This window comes from Toxotes jaculatrix, chromosome 18, assembly GCF_017976425.1.
Source record: "Toxotes jaculatrix isolate fToxJac2 chromosome 18, fToxJac2.pri, whole genome shotgun sequence".
Classification (NCBI taxonomy): Eukaryota; Metazoa; Chordata; class Actinopteri; family Toxotidae; genus Toxotes; species Toxotes jaculatrix.
Window position 1 is genome coordinate 7,866,632 of NC_054411.1, and position 17,659 is coordinate 7,884,290.

Genomic DNA, 17,659 nt, shown 5'->3' on the forward strand with positions numbered 1-17,659 from the left:
CAGTGGTTTATGCTGACTCTCCACACATCCATCTACTACAATCTGTAGCTAATCAATCTAAAGTTAGAGACAACAAGAATAGAGAAAACAGTAAACCTAAACAGTAATTCTTCTTTGCATGTGCATATACAGTAGTACAAGTCACAGTTCAGGCATCTGGGTTGTTATACCAAGCAGTGGATTTTAACCCTGTAAAAAAGTTTTACTCCATCACAACCAAACTTCCAATCTTATAAACTTTAAGATTCAAATAGAAGAACAAAATATTCACATAGACAAGAGGGAAAAGAATCCTGCTTTTCTTTTGTTCTGATAATAGTCTACAAACAAGGAACCTAGAGAACCTGGTCACACCCAAATCAGCTTTATCCAAATGTGTACTGCATTCAAATCAAACACTTAAAGAATAACTTTTAACACACCATTTGGTGGGGTCACTGAGGTTGCTTAAAGCAACACCATTATTCAGTTTTAAGTGAGCAGCTACAGGGGTTACCAAAGTCAGTGTCTATCACTGTCAAGACAGACGTTCCTTGAAAGTAAAAAGACTATGTCAGTGGCTTTGTAAACTTATTCGTTTTATTGTAGGTGATTCATTTAAGGATCATTTCTGTGAAACCTCTATTCATTTGGATGCTAAAGCTGCCCTCCTCTCACCCCACAAGCATCAAGCCTCATTTTCATCTAAATAAGAATCGATCTCTCCTGCTGTGCGCCATCCTCCCTTACTCACAACTCTCATGGTCGCAACCCCACTTGTCTTCCCTTTGCTTGTCCCTGTGCTCTCTAGTCACTCCCTTGAATACAATCACAAGAAAAATTCCCCAATACTCCATGTTGGAGATCATAATTGCAGAGCACAGAAAGCCATTCACACTTATTTACTGTTGGCAGTGGGGGAAGAGGATTTTCTTCCAGCTGTAATCATCAGAGAAACAAATTAAGTATGAACATTAATGAGTGAATGGGTCCAAGAGATAAGAGTGATAGTGAACAAAGCTTTGACTGACTGGTACAATGTCAAAGCTTCGTTCTGCATCAGTGACCCAGCCAAACGCAAGAGATGGGGGTGAGTCACTGTGGGGGAGGGGCCTCCTCCTGAATGGTCAGGGGACACAGATGAAGTGAAATAGATGCAGCACCAAAAAGAGAGTAAATGTGACTGAGAATGAGCATGTAGAGGACTTCACATAAAGACTGTAGGCAAACTGAAGAGCAAAATCCTTATGTAATCAAACTCTTGTTTTGCTCACAGCTTAATCATCTTTATAGTGTATACATTCCTGTTGTACCAATTGAAAAATTGGCAAATTTCTTGATAGGTAACTTTTATGAAAATGACACAATGAATACTAATGTATACTCTTTGCATAATCACTTTTGAACATATTAATAAAATACTAGTAATGGAACTGCTTAAAATACAAATAGATCACACAATTAAATAAATTAAAGTCCATTGGTTTGTGATTGTTATTGTATTTGAATACTTAAGGACAGAAGACCACTTTTGTCTCTTAACTAATAAACACAGGTTATTGCTTCCAAAAGGTGAGAAATTTCTTTCTTTCTTTTTCTCAGTCTTTATTTTAAAAGGAATGACCAGTAATCTTATTTAGCAGGATGTTTGCACACATATATATAGATATATATGAACATTTGGATATACCTTAATTTCTAACAGCAAGCAGTCTAGTTTTAACAATTTCAGGTTTTACAGGTGAGAATGCACTTAATTCAGGCTTAACTGAAAAATCCACCCCAGCCAGTCACCAAGCTTGTCAGTTTTGTAAAGCCAACCACTGCCACCTGCTGTTCATGCACATGAATTACCTGAACTAGCTCTATTACCTGTAATTCTATTGACTGAAATGCTTTTATTTGACACAGAAAACGTGAAATTAGAGTTTAGTTTATGCACAAAAGAAGATACAACAAAAACAGAGCAAAGGGACTAGATGCTCTTAAATCACATAACAGTAAAATTACCAGAGAGTACACATATATAAGCTCATATACAAGCCATAGCGCCGTGGTCTGTTAAGAGGACTGACAGCTTGTGCTCGCCTCCTGCCAATGTGACTATGTGGTTGCTGCAGAGGATAAAGGTGCTGCCATAAGGTTCTTGACTGGGTCATGTGAAAGATCCTGGAATCCTGCCTCTGCCGCTGGTAAGAAAAAGTAACCAGATTAAATGTTAAATTGCCAGATCATTGATGAAAGTTCTAAAAGTATTCTACGGAAAGGATGAAAGACAAATAAAATTATTACCCAATCGGCCACTGGTCTCTTTCACCAATAACTGTGACTGCTCCTTGACTGACAGAAGCTCTCTAACCATCTTACACTGAGTGTCCATCTACAGAGTTTAACAAAGAATAACTTAATGAATAACATAATAAAGAAGAAAAGCAAAATAATTTTAAAACATGTTACCTCTTTTTAGCAGGTCCAATTTTTAAGTAATATTAGTCAGTGTATTCAGAGCCCTTAAAAACTTGCTATTTTCTATAGCAATACATATTCATGACAAAACAAGCAACAATGAGTTAAAGTTAAAAAAAAAAAAAAAGACTGCTAAACCTTGGAGCATGTAAGTATGTGACATCAGCCACAACAAGCACAAAAACAGAAATCACTTATGTGAAGGAAAAAAAAAAAACTTGTTTCAACTTTGGCAGAAAATGCAGTTTTTGTAAGGCTTTCACTCAAAGCAAAAAATCAGATTAACAGGCAGTTGAGAGCCCAAAACTTTACTGAATTGCAAAGGAAAGAGAACGTCTTACGACTTCTTGTGGACAGCGTTTAAGCTGTTCATGACTCAGTAGCATCTGATTTGTGTTTCATTGCTCTCACAGCCAAGTAGCACTTCCTTCATTTCTTTTATGGGGCCTTAGTATTTTACCTTACACCACCATAAAGATGGTACATAACAACATGGTGATAAAAAAAACATTACAGATTTTAGCTTTTGCCAAAACAATCAACCATTCATAATATTGATATATTTGTTTCTTTAATAATGACATCAAATCTAATTTCAAACCTACAATCATTGCTATGGTGTGAAGCATGGGCTCTTGTCTACAGAGGAGACTGTGGTAGTCAGGTTTGTTCTGTATGAAAAGGTACTGTGAAGACTGGGCCACACATGTAGAGTCTAATGATAAGCCTCTCTCCTGGCCCTGCTCCACTTTCCTGAAACAAATTGAGAACACGTTATTGACACAAAACAGAGAAGACATTAATGATACACTAACAGAGCATTGCTACACTTTTCCTCAGTGACCATACGCACACTCACCTTTTCAATTCCTCTGCTTTGCCCCGGTGTTTGTTTAACAGAGCCTCCCAAGACTCACTTTCAGCCTGGAGTCTACAACACAACACAACTTAGGCCAGTAAAAAAACAGAATCTCATGTGATAGGTAACACCATTTATGTTTTTTACATCTGACTGTATGAATACTTTGTGAGTGCTAAAGTGATCTTGAGAACAACATGCCTGTTGATGGCTTTCTGGACTTTTTTCATGGCTCTCTGCACTGCAGGATCACATGAACTGAAAGCAAATAACATCAAAAATATAGCAAAAATATCAATTTGTAGGCAAAAACAAACAAACAAAAAAGAACAATCAATATAATACATGCAAAGACATGAATAAATAAAAAACAGCTGCAATACCTGGCTGCACGAGCAGGGAGTTGATGACCCTGTAGTTCACCGTGTATGCTTTTGGCAAGATAACCCCACTCTTTCTGAATGTGCTCAACTGTACCATGGAAGACACAGAACACAGACAAAAATAACTTAAACTGAATATTTCTATGAAACCAAACATACCAACAAAATAATAGGCAGACATTCCAAATGAAGCAGTGCAAGCACTAACCTTGTTTTTGAAAACACTCCAGTGATGTATTTGGCACTGACTGGAGCGAATTTTGAGTTCTTTCAATTGCCAGCTAGAGACAAAGTGGCACAGATTAGACCATTATGAATTTTAGTTATGTCTAATTAAAATTAACTGTATGTGCACCTCTCACCTGATGCAAACAATACCCTTACTTCAACCATAATGAGTCTACCCATAACATCTCTAGCTATTACTTGAAGTTCAATAAATGTGGGTGTTTTTCACATTTTCTGTCAAGTTTATGTTATATACAACTATACTTACGACCCTTTCAGACTCACCCTCATTGAAGCCTCCATCAGTTTCTCCAGTCTCTCTTGCTGCGACAAGGATGTACTTATGCTCCTGCACAAAACTACAGTAAGAGCAAATAGGTATTTATATCACAAATCCACTATAAACGTTATTTACTGATGGCAAGGTACTGGACAGACACCTCACCCTGATAAGGATTGGGCAGAGCAGGGAGAGAGCGTCGGGTTATGGTGGCTCTCCTCCAGGATTTCCTCCGTGCAGTGGGGCTGACAGAAGAACCTGAAGGTCCTTCCGTATTTTCTATCTCCGTTCCTTGTTCGTCTGTCTCTGAATGTCCTTCTCTTACATCTGGCGTCTGTAAGGTGGGTGACAGGGAGTCGGTACGGGGAGATTTGTGTGGGGGAGCTGTGCCCGGGCTTGTGGAGGAGCATCTTTTCGACGTCTGTGTTACTGAGTTAACCTTGGCATGCAGAGACTGAACAACAAACAAAGTAACAATGACCCTCTATATCACGGATGTAGGGTAGGCGGACGTTGCTAGTTAATTAGCTTGCTTAAATATCAGTAAAGTTTTCTTACTTCATTCTGGTTTTCAGCAACGGCGACACTTCCGCAGCTGGTAGAAAATAAGAATGTACAAGCTAACGTTACATGTACAGACTACCAGTAAATTTAGTTTACTATTATGTTTCAGTGACACGTTTATGTAAGTAAGCACTGCAGACAACAACAATAGTTTGCTCGGGGGAGAAAAAAAAATACGGAAAAAAAAAGGATTTGGCTAAAACGCTTCACTTTTTATCAATGCATCTCAGATTCTTAATGTGAAATCGCTTGTCACAGTGGTTAAGAAAATAAATAAAATACAAACCCGTCATGTTCAGCTCCCAAATGTTTGTCCGCCATTTTTTTTTTCAAATAGTTTTCTTCTCAGCGCGCGCCCAACAAGCCGAACCTCTCGACTGAACTATGCACCATGGGAAATGTAGTGTATTTGTAACTCAAGCGAAAACGACTGCAAACAACATACAAAGGGCAAACAGCGTTTAGCTGTGGTTGTTGAACACTTGAAAAAAAAATCTCACTGACTAGATGTTTTACCCTCAGAGGGGCAAGTTTGCTTAGAATACTGAGGGAAAATATCCCAATTATAATTATACTTTCCAGAAACACAGGACGGAAACACATAAAATTGATGTGCTACAGGACATGAGTATGACCATACAGTGTAAGAGTATGACACCCATGTGCATCTTAAAGAAAAACAAACCTCCCAGGGGTTTTTTATTTTTAAGATTAAGATTTTACTAAGTAACGAACAGAGATTGGAAAATTATACTTACTCACGCACTGCTCATTAATATATCTAATAATTTAAGGGACACTCCAGGAAATCAAATGCAGGGTAATGACAGAGGTGTCTGTAGAGATGTGGCCCTTGGTGCTGAAGGAATAATCCAATACTCTACTTCTTATCCCCTGGATCAAGTTAAGAGCAAGTGTTGACTGACTAGTTCGAAAGGTCAACCCTGTCCCTGATCCTCTTTGTATACACTGGTTGGATTTCTGATGTCTAGCAGAAGGGTTTTCTGGTGGTTTAGCCTCCAAAGTTCAAGATGTTGTGCTCAAAAGCTTTGACCTCCTTCATGGCATTTCCCCACTGCCTATTTGTTTTAGTCTGAGTTATTTTCAATTAAGAATTGTTAAATAACAAAAGCACAGAGTGTAGGTTCAGTGGTGAATAGTACCTAATAGTACCTATGCAATAAATGCAAACACAACATAAGTATAAAATTCAAATGAAAAGGAGAAAGAAAGGGCTCAACTCTTTCAGAGATGTCTTCACATTGTTCTCTTTAAAATGACAGCTTTAAAAATATGCAAATTTACTATGAAATACACATTTAACCAAGCTCAAACATAAACCTTCCAACTGTAAATTGGAAATAATAAATTACTTTATAAATTGGGCAAAGTGAAAATTACCATGCACCACATTTTTGTCTAAAATGGACTTCTCTGCCAGTGTTTTAAAGCAAAAAATAAGTTTTCTGAGAAATCGTCTCCAGCCTCTCATCACTCTCAGGCTAGAGACGATTTCTCAGAAAACTACTCTGATGTGACAATTCCTAGGCTCTTTGCCAAATTAAGGTTGTGTTCAGAAAACCTTTCAGTTTACAATGGAAGTGACTGGATTTTTATCTGGATTATTCAGGGAATGGCAATTTCTTTAAACTGCTCCAGCTTGTTCATCAAACGAAGGTTTATTTAAGAAGTTCATATCAAAGATAAATAGCTAACAGTTATGTGTGGTTGAACTCCTGAGGTCTGCAGGTTTGGTAGTTAACATCAGTTGGTAAATAAACAAAGTTCACAAGCTTCCAGTCTTTTCTTCGATCAACTGATGTTTAGTGAGCGGTCATGTTTTGTTTTGGCCAGTGTCCCATGAGATACAAGGTTTCACTGGGTAAATGTCTCTCTTTGTACAGTTACACTGTGTTCTTGTACTCTCATTATTCCTTACTTACCTATTTATGGGACCAGAATAGTTCATGACCAGCTGAACACGCTCATCCTTTCCATGTGCAGACACATCAGCACTTGTACTTAACAAAACACTTGACAGACTTCATAGGTTGTATCTGTAAGTCTTTATAAGTCTGTTAGAGATGTTTTTCACTTTTTACAAAATCAAGGAGAGGAACCAAAAAATCAAAAACACTTTTGCAATTCTCTTAGAGAATGCCCCTTTTGTGTGCCTGTATGTTTCACTCTGGCTGGCACACAGTCTCACACTCCACTCAATACTGCTGTCTTCATGGCCTTTTGTAGCAGCAGGGGGAGACAGATTAAGAGAGAGAAATGTGGGGGGAAAAAACAAAGAGTTATGAAGAAAACGGAAAGAGAACTGAAACACAGAGCAGATGAAAATACAGAAACACAGATGGTTAAAGAGGGGCAGAGCAGGACAAAGGAAGGGATACATGGAGCGTACAGTACTGCTCGCCATGACTTTCTCAGCTGTTTTGTGTATGTCAAAACAGCTTTAATTGTTTTCCTCGTCCAAAGTCTTCTCTCCCTTTACAGTTTGGCTGGTAAAGGCAGCGGTCGCTGTTGGCACTGAGTTCAAGAAGGCAGCCTGAGAGTTCCTTTGCCCAGCAGGAACTGTAGGACACGGTCCACCAGAAGAGCGGCAACAAAGTCCACCACCAGAACCTGGGCAATGATCAGTTTGAACTGCAAGGAAGGAAACAGGAGGTATGTTACCTCATGGGGCACATCATTATTATAAGTCTATTAAGACAAAACATTAGATGGTAAAATAATATCAGCTCACCTCAGTTGGAATATCTACAAGAGCAAACTGTTCATTGAACTCCGGTGAGGATCCAGTAAGCAGTCCCACAATCGCTAAACCTGACAGAGCGATACTCCATAGTAGTGGTCGATTCTCGACGAGAGACTCCATGAAGGGGTGACCCTATCAGACACAACAACAAATGCTGTAAATCTACTAACAGTGTAACGAATGCAGAAATAACAAATATGAATGGTATTTAGAGTAGGTACCTTGTAGTTAATGGCAAAAGTGGCCATCTGCATGGCCATGGACATTATGTACACTGTGCTGTTAATTAGACTGGGTTCAAACTCTTTATATAGATCTACAAACTGCTCCACTCTGCAAGAGAGAAAGGACAAGTGAATTGTTATTATAACGTATTAATGTAAAAAGTGTAAATGTTTAACTTATAAAGCAGAATTTTCACATTTATTCTCTTTTCTCTATATGTTTTGTCTTACTGTGATTTACCTGGGCGGGCTTCTGCTTTGTGCCTCTCTGTAAAGGTACACCAGACTACAGAAGTGAACAGCAAACTGCAGCAGCACAGTCAACACCGTATAAAGATTGAAGATGTTTGGTAAGGGCCGCTCGCGAGACAACGTTTTTAGTGGCTATGTAAACAGGAGAAAAAAAAAGAATCTTAATTTGGTTATCAAAAACAGTAGATGTCATGTTAGAAGAAAAGCATTCAATAAAGGTCACCCACCTAGGACAACAATCAATCAGAAACACACAGAGCCTGTATTTTCTGACATAAATTCCCACCTTTGATCTAGAGATGAAGAGGAAGCATCCAGCCAACAGCAGGCCCTGCAGGGTCGCCTGGAAATCACTGAACTTGACCCCCTCGAGGTAGAGTACAGATTGGCTGTAGGCCAGTACCAGGGCGTTGAGAGCGAGGATTTTAAACATCTGGAGTGTTGTAACTAGAGTGCAACGGCCTTGCTTTATTACATGGCAGACTGTGGACAAAGACAAAGTGACAACTTTTAGAAGTTGGGTAGTGACTTTATGTTTGAATCATGGCCAACTGTGTCAAGAGCTGAAAGCTGAAAAGCTGAAAATACATGCATTACTCACTGCATTGTATGGAGGAGAGTTTAGAGGTGAAAGGGGCTGCAATGGAGGCATCGCCCAGCTTCACCACTTGTACCTGATCTTCTTCAAGTTCCCGTAAGACCTGACTGATCCTCTCCTGTTAGAGAATAAACCTTCGAGTTTAGACCAGTGCACCACAACTCTATTAATTCACTGAAAGGTATATTTACTCTCTGTTTTGAGCTATAAATACATGGTTAGGGGAGGAGGCTACAATGGGAATGCGGATAAACATGCTATGCTCAGTGGTCCTATGAACATAACTGAGTTTCAGCTGCCTTATGATGGAAAAAGGACAGATTTTAAGTTATTAGTAAACTAGTCCCTAAAGTATCAGGGACAATGTTCTCCTTGTAGACACACACCTTTTGTGCTGCAAGCTGCTCTTCTCTCTGGGCCATCACCCTCTGTCTGGCTGCCCTGGAGGTCAGTTTGCCTCCTGAACTGACAGGTGGTAAAGGTCTGGATTCTGCTGTGGACGCCTCCTTGTCTCTGCCCCGCTTCTTTTTTTCGGGCATACGCTCAGGGGCATTGGCTAACAGAGCAACACCTGAAAAAAAAAAGTGTATATGTGTATATAAATGTATATCATCGCTGCTTACTGTTGGGGTCATACGTAGGCACAAAGGCTGTAAGCAGTGGTTGATAAACCATAAAACTTACCTATGTGGGCGTGTTTGAGAGCTCCAACATCGTTTGTGCCATCACCACACATCAGTGTCACATAACCTAGCCCCTTTAGACTGGTGATCACAAATTCCTAAAACACAACAGACATCCATTTTAATAGCTTCCAAAACCAAAAGTTCACCCTTAGAGACATTTACATTGTTACACAGAGTACCATCAATCTGTCATACTCAAAATACTGATTCCCCAGATTTCCCAAACTGCCTCTCAACAAGCCCCAGAGAAATATACCTTTCAGACAAAATGACTGATGATCCCTAGTTAAAATACATGTCTTTTCACTGCATTGTTTTGTGGACAACTGAGACTACCATCTGTCTAAACTCTGCTTTGTCTGTGATGGATTTCACTGTGTTTTGGGTGAACAAAAGTCTCTGTTCTTTGACAAAAACCATAACATCTGACACTGGCTATTAATGTTTGAGACAGACAGCAGAAAATGTTTAGTTAAGTCCATTTTAGCTGTGGTTTATAAACATAATGTCATATTGTATGTGTTAAGCCAGTTATCAATGGCTGCAGGCAACACACACATTATATCTACTAAATATGACCCAGAAATGCAATGTTTGTCTCTAATAGCTGATTTTTAGTTCTGTTATTGAGAGGGCATTTCCATAAAGAGTAAAATATATATAACTACTACTAGTTTTAAGGAACACACAGTTGCTGCTCTTGGACATACCTTCTGTTTTGGACTGACACGGGCAAACACCCGTATGTGAGGCAAGAGGGTGTGGAGTAGCCGAGGGTCACAGCTAAGTCTGGCCAGCCCCTCCCCTGTTACGCACAAGTCAAACTGATGCACGAATGAAGAGATGGAGGGAGGGGGCACTGGCACATGCACACTGCCATCAATGGATTCCCACTGCCATTCACCTGTAAAACAAAATAACATCAGATACATAACTCTGTACTTTGTCTATGTGCTTGATTGGAAAAACCTACTGCACATGGTTAGCACTGTCCCTCACGGCAAGAGGGTTCCAGGTTCGAACCCCAGCCTGGGCTCAACTTAGCATGTTCTCCCTGTGCCTGCGTGGGTTTTCTCCGGGTACTCCGGCTTCCTCCCACAATCCCAAAAACATGCACAGGTTAATTGGCTACTCTTGCCCCTAGGTGTGAGTGTGTGTCGGCCTTGCCATTGACCAGTTTGACCACTCCAGAGTGTACCCCGCCTCTCACCCGTAAGCAGCTGGGATAGGTTCCAGCTCCCCCGCAACCCTGATGGATCAATCGGTATAGAAAATGGATGGATGTAATTCTGTAAAGTGATGACTTGTCTTACTCTGATTGGGGCTTGGCTGCAATATAAGTGTATGTTCTTTCTGAATGAAGTGAAGCTCTCTCGCTACATGGCACGCCGTTAGAGGGTTGTCTCCTGTGATCATCACCACCTGAAAGCAGAGGCAGAGGTACCATCAATCTTAAAACCATCTTGTTTGAATACATGTGCACAATTGTGTGTTGTCAGCTTGTTTACATGATGAGATGCTTCCTGGATCTCTCTGATAACAGCCTTGCTGTCACTCTTGAGGGGGCAGGACACAACCATGAACCCAGCAAAACGCAAGTCACACTCCAGAGCATCGCGACTCATTTCCCGGACCTATGTGACCCAAAAATATCCAGCTCAGTTTAAACAAAATATATTTTTGCCAGGCAACAATACTCTGACACATCAGGCAATTTCTGCAGTAAAATTAAATAAGAACCTGCTGATGACTGAGGTGTCCCATCTCTTTATAACCCAAAGCCAGCACTCGAGCCCCCTCCCGAGACATTTCCCTGTGGACTTCATCATAACTCGCTGGACATTCTGCAAACTACAAACAAAGCCACATTAGAACACCAACAGGTACTCTTAATTAGGCGAGAAAATAGCAGAGTATGTACTATGGATGGTCTCTGTATGTACCATTCCTCTGAGTGTCTCTGGAGCTCCTTTGACAGTTGAGATGTAGCAGAGTTCAGTGGAGCCCATTTTCTCATAGGAGGCCAGGACCGACATTCTCTTCAGAGCGCTGGCAAAGTGGAAACGCTGGTGGATCTTAAGTCCCTGGGTTTTGATGCCTCGTGGGAACACCTTTTCATCTGATCAGAGAGGTAAGAATCAAAGAGACACACATTAAGAACTGTGCCATTAAGAGCAAAGGTACCCAAATGCATTATAATCTCAGTTTAAAAGTGAAGCTACTAACGTATGCAGTATCTACAGTAAAAATGTAAATATTTCCCTGCATTTGAAGAGCAACTTTAAGATGGACTGGTTGGATTATACAAAAAAAAAACCCAGAAAGCTACACTACACGCTGTGTATTTGGTGGAGGTCATATCTCTGTACCTTTAGTAAGGGTCCAATCAGCAGCGGTCAGCATGGCCTTCTCCAGTGGATCTCCAACCAGTTGTCCATCATCCAGTGTGACCAGAGAGTGACAGGTGGCTACCACCCGATGTGTCTCAACTGGTATCTCAGACACAGGCATCACCTCCTTGCCTTCTCTGTCATAAACGCAAACATCACTCAGCATACTCTAAGCAGTGCTTGTGGTTCAGAAAATGATAATGTTTGATGTAAAACACTAAGATTGGTGGGCAGAATTCACCTAAGGCCTGCTACTCCTCGTACCACCAGACTGTCACTGGTCAGCGTTCCTGTTTTGTCAAAACAGCAAACCTCCACTTTCCCTGCAAATGGTATCCTGAAGGGCTCTGTACAGAATACGTCTAGGTGGGAGCAAAAAAGAAAAAAAGAAGACACAAATTAACCATTACTATTACAAGCTTTGCATTATAAGCTGCTTTGTTCAGGTCTCACAAACAAACTTACAAAGTTTAGCCAGGGCGATAAGAGACGTGTTCACTGCCAGAGAAAGCTCAATGGGGAGTTCTGGTGGCACCACTGAGGTGAGGATTAGCGTGCACTCCAGAAACAGCTTGTAGCGGTTCCTGCTGACATCCTTGGTCCCTGAGGAAGCAATGCAAAGCACAAAGATAGCATTTAGTTTCACATCCAGTAATTAGCTATCATTTTGACTTTGATAATGACTGTGTTCAATAAAAATTACATCTCAATGAGTTAGTTCTGTGTACCTCACCTTCTACCCATACGTAAACAGCTGCAGCAATGGCAAACACAAGAAGGAAAAGGATGAAGATGAAAGTCTCCAGGTTGTTTGCTGTCACTCTCTTCACACCAAAGAGGATGGTGCGTAATAGTTTACCCTGGAGGAAAGTTTGTACATATAATCAATATACTTTACAGCTGACTCAACATGCCCTACACTGATATGTTGTCAAAACTATTACTATATGTTGTCAAAACTATTAAATTGCATGACAAGAAAAGTGTAGTAATACAGACATACTAAGCAAATCCCTCACCTGAGAGGTGTAAAATCCTGTTCTCAGAACATAGGCCACACAGCCATTGTCTACAGCTGCACATAAAGGAAAAGGGTTAAGAGCTTGGACCTTGTTTTGATGATAAAAATGGGTGACAGATGGACTACTGAATTCACTGGTTCAACAGCCAGTACATGTTACTGATAACAGAAAACTGAAGAGAGGAATCAGCACTTACGTTTGAGTCCAGCACTAGCCTTTAAAGGGGGGCTATGTTGGACCACTTTTGTCCCACCAGAGATGATGTGGAGTCGAGAGTCTGTCTGAAGGTCCAAGACTCTCTCTGGGTCCAAGTCCTCTACTGGCTCCTGTACACCCCATGTTGTCAACAGTTATCACGATAGCCCACAATAATCCATTTTGAATAACCAAGGCTTACACACTTAAATCTATAGCCTCAGCTCTGTATGGTGTTATCGTGTATATTTTTGTTTGCCTCTAACCTTCATCTGGGGCACAGACTCTCCAGTCAACATGGCCTCATCCACAATGCAACGACCCCTGAGTAGCAGCACATCACACGGTACCAAGTTGTCCTGGGGAGAACGTCCTGTGCAGGAGAGAGTACACATATGAAACACACAATGATAGCATGAATCTGGTGCAAGTGGTGAGAATTAAAACGTTGACAGGACATTTACCTATCGAGACAATGTCACCAGGGACGAGCTCATCACTTGAAATAGGTCTCCACTTCCTGTTGCGATATACCTGGCACAAAATGCATTTTAAAAAATGGGATGTTTTAAAGAAATGGAAAATACTGTTTACTGTAGACAAAGAGTTTTGAAATGCAAGACAAGATAATTTGTTTATAAATTTAACATTTAATACACTAAATTTAAATTTGATCAAGCCTACCTGGATCATGTAGGGCTTGTTTCCCATGCGGCGGATCTCAGACATATTCCTCATTTGCTGCTGGACTAGGGAGGCCTCAAATGCCACAAGCATGAACAGTGTGAAAACACTGTAGTACCAGTACTCGTCCAGACACCACAGCCCCACACAGAACACCTGATGGATGTCAGAGGATAGATAACTTCACAGACACTATTACCAGGTCTAACAATTTTAAAACTTTCTATAATAAAACCAGTAAAATTGCAAAGAAATATTCACACCTACACATACCTGGAAAACAAAAAAAGGAGCAGTGGCCCTCTCTTTGAAGAGCTCCAGGAAATCTGGCACAACCATCTCAGCACGATTGGTGCCATAGCGCTTTTCTGCAGCTCTTAGTTCGGTCTCCTCCTGGTAGCCACGCCAGGACTGAAAGTAGCCCATTGGGTGGCTGATGGGAAAGGCTATTGGAAGGAAACATTTCTTCTCTTTGTGGTCAAAGATGTAGCGAATCTTTTGAAATTCAAAAGATAGAGTCCCCTCCCCATTCTCATCCTGTTGATCAAAACAACAAAAAGAAATTTTAAATTACAGCATTTCTTCAAGAAAGGTACATTAGAGAGAGGAATACATAAAGATAATGTTATCTTTATGTATTCCTCTCTCAGATACCAGCATCTTGACAGTAATTATGTGAACTAACCTGGTCCCTCTGTAGTGCCACAAGCTCAGCAGAGCCGTTGTTGGGAGTGGGTATGACCTTTGCCAGAGTAGCCTTGCTTGGGTCTGGTTCCTGTGTATACAAATGAACAGGTGACAAATTCACACCCTCTGGCAGGTCATTGTTATTTTTGGTGTAGCTGTGTGCCTCTGCAGCTTTGTCCCTCTAAAATGAGACGTGTCCTGACATATAACCGCTATTATAATTATAATATATAATTGTGAAATCTAAACTCTCCTGTACAACTGCTTACTAAAGAAACAAATGCTTCACATGTCAATCATCTATTACTCTAATAATATTGTAACAACATTTTAATATTGAGACATGAAACTTATTTTGTTTCTATATCAGCATCCTCTTGCTTGATGGAAGAGTAATGTCAAAGAAAGTCACATGGGTTTTTACACCACGCCTGGCAGAAAGAAAAGATAACAGTCTTCCTTTGTCTAAAAAGCAGTTTAGCTAAAATAATCAAGGGCATCATGACAGCAGGTCCCAGAGAACCTTTCCAAAATTACAACAAAGATAAAAATCTGGCACTGATGATGGAAAGTACTGCTGAATCAAGTTTGAGAACACAGACCATCCCTAAAGCCCACTATCCACAGTTCAATACCTGACCTGCTTTAGTGCCTTTCAGCAAGTCATTAATTCCACACCTGCTCCTGAGCCCATGCTGCCATTGGCTTTTGAAAGGGGATGGGAAAACTGTGGATTCCCTAAAGATATCTCAGTATTATTGTTGTTATTACTGGTGTTTACCTTGGAACAAGTGAGCCAACAATGCGCGTGCACGGACCAATAACCAGAGAGCGCTGTGAGGACGTGCGCGATCCCGATAGCGGCCAGCGCCAGGAGGCCTGCCTCCGGATACTCGGAAGCACCGTACACTCCTAACCAGACGTACAGCCAGCCCGGGTAGAGAACAGCCAGAAACGGGAGGACGGTGCCATGTAGCAGCCGGGGCCTTCGCCTATATAGCGTCACCGAGCTCACCAGCTCGTCGCCGGTGCCGCTGTCATGCTGGTTGTGGTTCACTGAGGGTGCCATTTGCAGCTCACCCGGTCCCCCGATCCCGTCTGCAGCCATATCCCCCCGTTTCTTGGCGTCGTTCATTGTACTTTGCTCACCCCTCTGGCCCTCTCTATCATCCACCATCACCCCGTCGTGCTGTAATCGGTAAAACACGATTGTAGACACGGAGCGCTGCTCGCTCCAGCCTTCAGAGCCCGTTCACTGAATCGCTCGTTCTCTGACCGTAGCTTCCGCATACGTAAACACGTAAAGACACGTAACGATAGAACAGCCCAATTCAAATACTATTAAATTCCACACATTTAATTTGTATTGTTTATGTTAAACTTATTGTAACGCGTGAACAAAACGGTTCCTTTGACAAAATATTGACTATATTTATTGTTTCAATTGTGCGATTACCCCGTCACTGTAGGGGAGTAGCCACACTGTGAGATTGACACAAATCTGAACCAATAGCATTAAAGAATTGTTTCACACGTTTGTATTTATATCCAACCAGATAGTAACGGGTGTGTACGTTGTAGGCGTCGTAAAGACATGGCTACACATGCTGAAATACAGCTTTTGTAACCTTGATTGATCAGCTTCTTCGTTTGAGACAAACCCGAAAGAGCAACATGTAAGGATCTTATTTATGGTTCATTTGTGCCACGTACCATTGTCTAGATAAAGAAAAAAGATACGGACTGTAAATAAAGACGTACGACTTTGTGATTCAGGCTGCATCATCCACACATCTACTACATATCTACTACCACATAGTTTTTGCTTGTTATAGCCAGTTTATCAGGTTAATGATCGACGGCTCCTTAATCACTCACTGAATTACACTTGAAATACATCTGTCACCTTTCAGGCAGGCTGCTATGGACATCACGGCAAAGTACTGCCAGAAGGAAATGGAGGCATATGGGTCATGTGTGGCCTCCAACCCATCAACATGGCAGCAAAAGTGTCATGAACTGAAAATGAAGGTTGCACAGTGCACGTCATCTCAGTAAGGCAAAAATATTTGTGCCCCTATTCTCACCCATGTGACTGTGATATACTTATACCCAGACTTGTAAGAGCAATTTTGCATTTAACCCTTCTATTTGTTTTGATAGCCCAGTGATCCAGAAGATCAGACATGACTGTTCCAAGGAGTTTGTGGAGTTTGAGCGCTGTTTGAGAGAAAACCAGGACAAACCTACCTCCTGTTCATCACATGTGGCCCGCTTTCTGGGCTGTGCAGAGACAGTGGACCTCAGTGGAGTGGGTGAGTCCCTTGCTGGAGTTGGCCATGCACTCAGGGTCACTTATGAGCAGTTACGAATGCAAGTGATTAAAATTTAAGAAAAATAAACGTGTTTGGTCTGCAGATTAATTTTCTTCCCCACTTGTCTCTTTAAGAGGCAGGCATGTATTTTAATTACACTTCAGTGTTTGTGCATGCTGGAATATTTCACATGTAATGGTGTCTGTGACATTTTCAGAATTTGGATGAAAAAAATTTCAGTTATTATGACAGCAGAATGTGTCTAATACTGTACCATATTTTAATGGTATTACTTTAATAGTTAACATACTAATAAATTTGTTTTCTTTTCCCAGCTGCAAGTCCAGTACCTCAACCATCATAGCATTGAGACCTTTTCTATCACCTTCAGATTACACGTGTCCCCACAGCAAAACAAATGGGCTGGAGACATCTGATTTCATTTGTGTGACTTGATGTATGCATTTGTCCTCAACAATAAGGTGTAGGGCATTGCTGCAGCACTGTGAGTTAGATGGATCACTGTTATTATATTTAATTACTGTATCATTTTACTTCTCTTGTAAATGTTTTGTTCATGTGAAAATAGCATTTATACTTGTCTGTAAGTGCGGATGCTTGGTTTGTATTGGTTTTTATTGAACCTTTTCATTAAAATTGACATCATACTTGTATTACTCATCCGGTGTGATCATCCTCTTTTGGTTTCCGTTGCTTTTGCCTGTCCTTTCCACCCTTGCCCTCTCCAGGTCTGAGTCAGAGTCAAATATTAAACTGGAAAGTATCGCTCCCACACAAACTCTCCAGACTACTCAATGACTGAGAAATAGGGAGTCTGGGAAGAAAGAAGAAGGAGGAGGCTGTCCGCCTCTAATCAGCAGGACTACTGAGAGAGACAGAGGGAGGATGTTGAATTAAGAGCCCTGTGACCACTAAGCAGAACAGACCTTTTCTGGTTCAATTATTAAAGCACTGAAGGGGATAGTGGAGGGGGAAAGCATTCGTTCTTTTCAAGTGTAATGAATATCTTTGGTTCATACCACATGATCTGTGTATCTTCATTTATCGTAGGACAAATAAGGC

At 40.9% G+C, this 17,659-nt stretch overlaps 3 protein-coding genes across 4 annotated transcripts; 1 reads left to right on the top strand and 2 right to left on the bottom strand.

Moving 5' to 3' along the window:
• Positions 1-1,579: 1,579 nt before the first annotated feature.
• LOC121199141 (kinetochore-associated protein DSN1 homolog) lies at positions 1,580-5,123 on the bottom strand. 2 transcript variants are annotated; one of them, XM_041063649.1, is made up of 11 exons: positions 5,046-5,123; positions 4,754-4,790; positions 4,361-4,649; positions 4,201-4,274; positions 3,896-3,968; positions 3,688-3,775; positions 3,506-3,562; positions 3,305-3,376; positions 3,051-3,198; positions 2,272-2,359; positions 1,580-2,168 (listed from the first exon to the last, which is right to left on the bottom strand). In XM_041063649.1, exons 1-11 carry the CDS (start codon positions 5,078-5,080, stop codon positions 2,083-2,085), a joined length of 1,047 nt encoding a protein of 348 aa, XP_040919583.1. In that variant the 5' UTR covers positions 5,081-5,123; the 3' UTR covers positions 1,580-2,082. The 2 variants fall into 2 exon arrangements, with proteins under 2 accessions (XP_040919583.1, XP_040919585.1); XM_041063651.1 differs by having other exon boundaries at positions 4,361-4,529; positions 5,046-5,087.
• A 1,683-nt stretch (positions 5,124-6,806) lies between these two features.
• Positions 6,807-15,551, bottom strand: atp13a1 (ATPase 13A1). Its single transcript, XM_041063618.1, is given in 26 exon segments — positions 6,807-7,411; positions 7,512-7,655; positions 7,745-7,856; positions 7,989-8,131; positions 8,286-8,482; positions 8,601-8,715; positions 8,984-9,168; positions 9,282-9,378; positions 9,994-10,187; positions 10,597-10,705; positions 10,792-10,917; positions 11,024-11,134; positions 11,227-11,402; positions 11,653-11,810; positions 11,915-12,035; positions 12,139-12,276; positions 12,407-12,533; positions 12,693-12,748; positions 12,892-13,021; positions 13,157-13,263; positions 13,355-13,424; positions 13,575-13,730; positions 13,848-14,111; positions 14,260-14,349; positions 15,043-15,470; positions 15,473-15,551. Coding segments are annotated over 26 exon segments (3,744 nt in total). The 3' UTR covers positions 6,807-7,300.
• Positions 15,552-15,805: 254 nt separating this feature from the next.
• Positions 15,806-17,257, top strand: LOC121199144 (coiled-coil-helix-coiled-coil-helix domain-containing protein 5). Its single transcript, XM_041063654.1, has 4 exons — positions 15,806-15,937; positions 16,175-16,315; positions 16,425-16,576; positions 16,912-17,257. Coding segments are annotated over exons 1-4 (324 nt in total). The 5' UTR covers positions 15,806-15,935; the 3' UTR covers positions 16,941-17,257.
• The last annotated feature ends 402 nt before the right edge of the window (positions 17,258-17,659 follow it).

Coding starts and splice junctions, on each gene's coding strand:
- LOC121199141 (XM_041063649.1), bottom strand. CDS start 5,080: ATGGCGGACAAACATTTGGGAGCTGAACATGACGG. Junction 4,275..4,360: donor TCTGCCCAATCCTTATCAGG/GTGAGGTGTCTG, acceptor CTCTTACTGTAG/TTTTGTGCAGGAGCATAAGT. Junction 3,776..3,895: donor GGAGTGTTTTCAAAAACAAG/GTTAGTGCTTGC, acceptor TCCATGGTACAG/TTGAGCACATTCAGAAAGAG.
- LOC121199144 (XM_041063654.1), top strand. Junction 16,316..16,424: donor GCACAGTGCACGTCATCTCA/GTAAGGCAAAAA, acceptor TTGTTTTGATAG/CCCAGTGATCCAGAAGATCA. Junction 16,577..16,911: donor AGTGGACCTCAGTGGAGTGG/GTGAGTCCCTTG, acceptor TTCTTTTCCCAG/CTGCAAGTCCAGTACCTCAA.